This window comes from Sander lucioperca, chromosome 13 (genome assembly GCF_008315115.2).
Source record: "Sander lucioperca isolate FBNREF2018 chromosome 13, SLUC_FBN_1.2, whole genome shotgun sequence".
Lineage (NCBI taxonomy): Eukaryota > Metazoa > Chordata > Actinopteri > Perciformes > Percidae > Sander > Sander lucioperca.
Window position 1 is genome coordinate 22,940,599 of NC_050185.1, and position 7,450 is coordinate 22,948,048.

General features: G+C 37.7%; 1 protein-coding gene across 1 annotated transcript; it reads right to left on the minus strand.

Annotated features, from left to right (window-relative positions):
- Positions 1-2,807: 2,807 nt before the first annotated feature.
- LOC118493009 (G2/M phase-specific E3 ubiquitin-protein ligase-like) lies at positions 2,808-7,450 on the minus strand. Its single transcript, XM_035991018.1, has 7 exons — positions 6,559-7,450; positions 6,333-6,404; positions 5,747-6,023; positions 4,137-4,363; positions 3,667-3,867; positions 3,397-3,586; positions 2,808-3,109 (listed from the first exon to the last, which is right to left on the minus strand). The coding sequence occupies exons 1-7, from the start codon at positions 6,667-6,669 to the stop codon at positions 2,808-2,810; spliced, it is 1,380 nt and encodes a 459-aa protein (XP_035846911.1). The 5' UTR covers positions 6,670-7,450.

Below are 7,450 nucleotides of genomic sequence, written 5' to 3' on the forward strand. Positions count from 1 at the left end.
CCAAAGAGGAGCTTGAACATGTTCTTTCACTGAAAACCACCTTTACAGAAGCGGCATCTATTCTTTCAATCTCGAGGCCAACTTTCTACAAGTTACTGCAAGACTATAATATCCCAACGTCAAAATTTAAGAGCATCAGTGATCAACAGTTGGATCTTGAAGTGTCACAAATAAAAACTGAACACCCAAATGTTGGAGAAGTTGAGAATGCTTATGGGGCATCTCCGCTGCAAAAACATTGTGGTTCAAAGACAACGTGTAAGAGATTCACTGCGAAGGTTGGACCCAATTGGTGTCCTAGCCAGGAGAAGAACAGCAATAGCTCGGCGAGTATACTCTGTCCCACATCCAAATTCCATATGGCATGTAGACGGAAATCATAAGTTGATTAGGTGGAAATTGGTTGTTCATGGTGCCATAGACGGCTACAGTAGGATGTTGATGTTTCTTCACTGCTCCAACAATAATCGTGCTGAAACTGTAAGAGACCTCTTTACTGCAGCTGTTGGACAATTTGGCAGACCACTGCACATCAGGACTGATCACGGAGGAGAGAACGTTCAGATTTGGGAGGACATGCATGCGAGCAGGGGGGAAGGCTCTGTCTTAACAGGAAGTTCTGTACACAACCAGAGGATTGAGTATTTTAACCGAGACTTGATCAAAAACTGCAGCCATATTTATGCACCCATTTTTTATGAACTGGAATCCCTGGGTATCCTAGACATAGACAATGCAACAGACCTATTTTGTCTCCATTATGTCTTTCTACCCAGAATCAAGGAATTCAAAGCGGGATTTAACAATCACTCTATGCCATCTGAAGGAAACAGAACACCAGTTCAGCTTTTTACTCTGGACAATGATTTGCCTCATCTTCACAACCCAGAACTCTCAACAGCAGGGGTAGTTTTTTGTTCCTCACCAAACTCTCAAAGAGGATTTTCCCCATTGAATGACAGGGATTTGCAAGAACTGAATGATGCCATTAACCCTCTTCAAAACATTGTTTCAGAGAACACAACAGTTTATTTTTGATAAACTTGTAAATGTGTGATCTTAGCATAACATGGACAACTGGGTAAATTAGCCTTATTGTACTTTCAAAAGTACACTGTGAAACAAATATTGATGTTTTGTTGTGCTTCTTGAACTGCAAGATTTAAAGCCTCTTGCCAGCATATAGATGTTTGAAAATTACATGATGGCACATACTTGATGTCAGCGTTAAAAAGGCTACAGAAGCACTTTGGCAACTGTTAGAGTTTCTATCAAGTCAAAAGCAATGGTACTGTGGATAAATACAAGATGACTCATGTTATGTGAAAGAACAGTGAAATACTTTTCAGGGCTCTACAGATGTATTGATACATAACTGTCTTCCACTACATTGCAGTACATTGTTCCTGATTTTTAAATATGCAAAGTAAAACTACTCAGTAAAGTAAAACGATACCTGTCAGCGTTTTATTATATCTTATACATTACATACATAACTATTGTATCTTTATTATGTATCTCTGAAGAAGATGGCTGTTCATAAGGTAAGAAAAAAACTGTTTTCAGCGTTGTGATGATGCATTATGCAGCTAATCCAAAAGGTTTTGTAAAGTGCTTGAGAAGTAGGAATAGGAGAAGGAATTTTTTCAACACATGAACAAATACATTCTTCAGTTTATTACAAAATATTCAACATCAATAAATCTGAATATACATGGCTTTCAATGGTGAGGAGGGGAATTAAAAATTGTAATCTGAAAAGTACTTCAAATTTCTACGGAAGTACCTTACTTGAGTACATGTACATAGTTTATTCCTTCACTACTGTTTCAGTATAAAAAAACTATATTCATTCATCAACCATCATTGTTAAAAAAACACACACACATCACAAGGTTAAAGTAACTACATTAGTGATTTATTACTCCGATGACTGATTCCATATCCTTCCAATCATACAGTACAACATCTTACAGTATAAAGAAGGGTCAGATACAGTCCTCACAGAGGTAAACACTTTTTGTAATTAACATCCACAAACAGGAATAGAGTTTTTAACAATCAAAAACCACAGAAACCACATGGAAACCAGAGCCGATAGCTCTATCAATCCTTTTAATACATACAGCCAAACCTTAGTCCTTAAACTATAATGAACTCAAAGGGGCTACGGTTGCACACTCTTGTTCAAGTACAGCTACTGAATTTTTTTTTTTTTTTTTATTATTTTTCATTAGGCTATACTAATTGCATATGGTTGGCTGTTGATTTACAGAAATCAGGAAGTGATAGATGTGTTCACATATGTGTACATCACAATGTTGCATTTTTATTGCAAAGGAGCTCTTAACAGAAAATTTGACGACAAGATAAAAAAAAACAGGGCAAACAATGTGGAGCAAGATGGGAAAACACAAGCTAAAGTATTTCTTTTTCAGCTTTCTTATGTACTGCAATTGAAACTGCTTTATAATATGGACAAACTATGTCCTCTATGAAATACACTTACACATGGACACAATCAACCACTGGGCTGTAGTGTAAAGTTTTAGGGTTGTTACCATGAGGGGGGCAGAGGGTACACAGAACACCACAGCAGCCTGGTTTGACAAACATGGGGAGCCCTGCACTAAACAGTGGTGTATTACACTGCAGGGGTTCTTTTACAAATTGATTGATTTCAGTAAATTAGTAGTAGATTTACAGTAAAAATCAAAACTAGGGCAGTACACTTATGCTCCAGTTGTGCTTGCAAAAAATAAGCCTTGTACTTTTAATGGTAGCTGTTAAACGTCTCGTTGTTTAAATTATGCTGAATAAGATCCATTTATTAGTGCTAGTAGGAAGCAGTAGTTAAATTCATCATCATCAGCCACTGTTGTTGTGTTCACAAAAAGGTGAAGCTTATTTGCACAAGTGTGCACAATGGGAAGATGTTTGTTTTCATCATGAATAAATATTAATTGAGGAGTTGGATGAAAACCAATGGCTGGGACTTTGCTGCTCCCTGTAGCAAACGCGAGGATGTGACCAGGGCTCAAAGTCTTCAGGAATGCCTCCTCATCGTTGGTTAGAGTCCTGTCCCCATATGTGTCTCTCAGCTCTTTATCTAAAAACAAAGGGAAACCAGTGTTGACTTGGAGACTGTAAAATACTCAGGTTTAAGAAAGCCTGAATCAATGACTAATTGAGTGACTTATGGATTACTGTATAGGTATTTTGGTGAAAAAGCAATTTTATTCTGAAAAGCAATCAGATAACAACTGTATTCTTGTTTGTGGTACGTAAACATTAGATAGGCACAGCTTCATGAGTTGTAAAGAATAAAATTAATCTGTACATTTCCTTTCCATTTGCCTTATTGTATAATATACTGAATTACAAATACATACTTACTTTCAACACATTGGAGAAACTCCCTAAATTTGACCACCATCAACTCCTCCTTAGCTCTTCTGTTGCTCCCCAGTATGGAGTAGCTTGGTTTGAGAATACCAGCTACAAAATCAGGTTCTTGACCTTTGTCCTCTCCTGGTATGTCAAGCAGCACACGCAAGCTGGGGTTCTCTCTCAGGAGTGATAAAAACCTGGAGGTAAATTCAACACCATAAATGAAAGGCCATAAAAATAACCAAAGATGATACAGAACTGTGAGGTAAATCTTACTCCATAGTGGGACAAGCCATCAATGAGTTGATCAAGACAGCTCTGCCGTTGCACAACAGTATGGTATAGAACTGCATTTTTCACAAACACATCTCTATTGGCCATGGTGACTACGAGTGGAAGACTCTCAACTTCATATTGCCATGAGTCACAGCAGCTGACTGCTTTCTCCAAATCATCCTGCAAGGTTGCATGTTGAACCTAAATATTACAGATCAAATGTTATTTTCTCAAATTACTGCATTTAATCAACATTTACAGAAGTACTATGTAGACTGTGCATTTCACTTAATAGTTACTTACCTATGACAAGAAAAGTTGGAATTTTTAGTTATTTATTTGGTAATATGAAACCAAAATTATTTTGATAATGCATTCCACCAAAATAAAAGTAACTGTACTGCTGTGGAATAGTCAAAAAAAGCAAAGGCTTACTACAATAGTCTTCAGATCAGAACATTGCACATTACCTTATTGAGGTTCTCCCTTAAATCAGGGTCACCTATATCATCAGGTGTCACATGAGCTTGAAGGATGTCCCCAGACACAATGTAGTCCACTACACTCGGGGACAGGAATGCAGGTGGTTCACCCCCTTGCACTATTATTGTAGACATCATCCTGCCAATGGTTCGATACACTCCATTTTGCAAGTGGAGCATGTTCAGTCTTGGTGGTGTGCATCCATTTGGTGTGCCTGAAAGATTAAATAAATTAAACAGCACATTCTGTATTATTTACTCTGGCATTTACAAACCAATATTTGTGGCCAGGTAACCACTATATATATATATATATATATATATATATATATATATTTATAAAAAACCTTCAAAAGCTCCACTGTCCTGGAAGATAGCCTTAGAGACATGACATTAGACTACATGCCTGTTTTGTACTCAGGAGTGTTGTGGTTTGCACACTTCATGACTGGAGGGGGGGATCACACATTACATTACATTACAATTGGTTAAAGTTCGTTGATTGCTCTCGGCAAGTGGAAAATCAGGGCTACAATCCTAAAGTGTGAACTTAACTTTTGCAGTAAATAAAGCAGTAATTTCTGAGTTGTCAAGGACAAGGGTATACTTTATTAAACACATACAATTTAGTACAGTGAAACTTGTCCTCTGCATTTAAACCATCCCAGGAGCAGGGGCAACCATAGTACAGTGCCCGTGAACCAACTCCAGATTCTGAGCCAGTGCCTTGGTCAAGGGCACTGACTGGGTAATTAACCTAAATGTGCCCGTTTTTGATGGTGCAGGAAACCCACACAAACACGGGAGAACATGCAAACTCCACATAGAAAGGACCAGGGCTGGACCGGGGTTTGAACCGAGTTACCATACAGCCCATAGAAAACATAATATAAACAAGTGCTTTAACCTACTTCTTCTTTGACGCGATGGACTTTCTTGCAGTCTGTCATTTTCACTCCCTTGACTGATGAGCTCACTTTCACTGTGGAAGGTGACACTGTATGAACTAAATGACATAATGTTATGGACAAAAGAAGGGAAAATATATATCAGTAATTGGAAACAAAGTACTTAACATTTTTAATTTAATCACCCATATCTGAATTTTAGGATGAGCAGAATTAGAACAGATAAAAAAATGTATAAATAAATGATAAACCCATTGCTGTGAGAAAATAACTGTTGACTGTGCCTACAACCTGTTGCGAAACAACATTTTAAATTCTCAGACCCACCTCTCCTTCCTCAGGTTCCTCCTGGAGAAAAAAGTATGTTATGTGTGATATATAATACATCAAGCCAATGGCAATGCAGAAGTATTTAACACTAAGTTAACCTAAAAAAAGGATATGTTATTTATGTAAAGAAGCAGAATAAGCAACATACATATTTTTACTTCTAATACATTGAATGTTGCCCATAACTGAAACTCTCTATTGTCATATAAACTGTTTACCTGTACAGGTTTGCATATTAAAGCCATTATATAGAGACAAGTGGCTGAACTAATCGCGGCAACTTCTTTTCCACCCTACAGAAAACTGCTCGAGGCTTTTGGTTTCATTAGTCTTTTGCATCCCTTGACTGTACTCAAATACTCGAATGGGAATGACTGGCCAATGCAAACGTTCTTCTGAAAATGGCGGTCATTTCTTCTTTAAGTTGTGCTTCAGACCAGTCAGATGTAAAGGAGATCTTCCCAATAAGGCCATCTCGTGCCAAATTTGCTCTTGAGTCTCCCCTTGAAATGCGGATTGTTGATGCTGAAGAAAAAGGCAAGCACACAACATCTCTTGTATAGTGTTTGCAGGCTTTGTTTTTTCTGACAAAACGTGAGTGTGTAGCAGGCCTTTGAAGAACTGATGGAAAGGGAACCTGAAATCAATGAAAACACAGACACCTGTGCATAAGAGAGCAATACGTTTTTAGTTCATTGTGAATGCAAACTGTAGATGCAAACCAACTAACTGATAACTCATTAACCCATCATGGGGTCTCTATACGATTGATCGATTACCAGGTGGTTCATTAACCTTTTTTTGTCAATAAGCAATTTATTAAATCAAAATACTGGTGTTGTGTAAAATATGCCACCACGATTGGAACTAATGCCGAGACATTACACCAAACAAATTAAAAAACCCAACAAACAGCCAGCTAGGTTACATGAGTATGAAAGTATACCGAGCGGTATGATGTCCCATTGGAGGTGGTGGGTGTGGCTGGCCCCGGTGTGTTATTGTAGGTGGTGGGAGCCTGAAGAGTTTAAATGCCTGTTCATAGAAACAAATGTGCTACACATAAAGTGCATTGGTGCTAGTGGCAAATCTCTACTGGCTACCGTTAGCTAGTTTAGTGAAGTTAGCCTTGACAACAATCCAATGCTACGTGATTTCGAAAACATACTTACCGAGGTGGCCTGTGGTGGCCCTGAGGTGGTTGCTGTCGCTGTTGAAAAATGTTGTATAGCCGCCAGGACGGCTCTGCTGATGTTCTCGGCTAACGCCGATTCGTTGGACATTTTTGCAGAGCGACCATGGCCGATAGTACCGTACCTGGTCGGGGGCGGGCGGGGAAAGGCTCTTGCTGGCCTTTATGCCAGCGAACATGACAGATCAGTCAAAGTGAGCCCCCTCGTAGCTGGCTATAGTGGCTACAGGTCATAAGTCCCGCACCCTTCATAAAAGTGACACTAAAAACTCAAAGTACTCTTCAAATACAGTTTCTCCAAACGTGTTTATTATTTTAGGTAGTTATTATCACGATAATCCATGTCCAAGAGTCCATTTCCCCGGATGAGATGGTTTTTATTCGTTATAGACACTATAAACACACACTGACCTCCTCAAGCTTTTATTTTGGTACTTCCGGTTACCGGCATTTTGAATTTGCATATTAGTTAAATATTTAGTTTCACCCGAAACATTTAGATTTAACATTTAACATTTAGATTCAACATTTAGATTTAACATTTAACATTTAGATTCAACATTTAGATTTAACATTTAAATTTAGATTTACATTTACATTTAGATTTAACATTTAGATTTAACAATTAGATTTAGCATTTAGATTTAGATTTAACATTTAGATTTAGATTTAATATTTAGATTTAACATTTAGGTGTAACATTTAATATTTGGATTTAACTATTTAAAATATCTCTAAGTTGACAAATATTGTTGTAAATGTGCACAAAAGTGACCCTCAAAAATTCATACCAGTTTTTTAAACATTGTTTGAAGCTAAATGTGACAAAATGTTGCTGTTATTTTCAGCGTGAGCCGCTTTACAAATGGCAC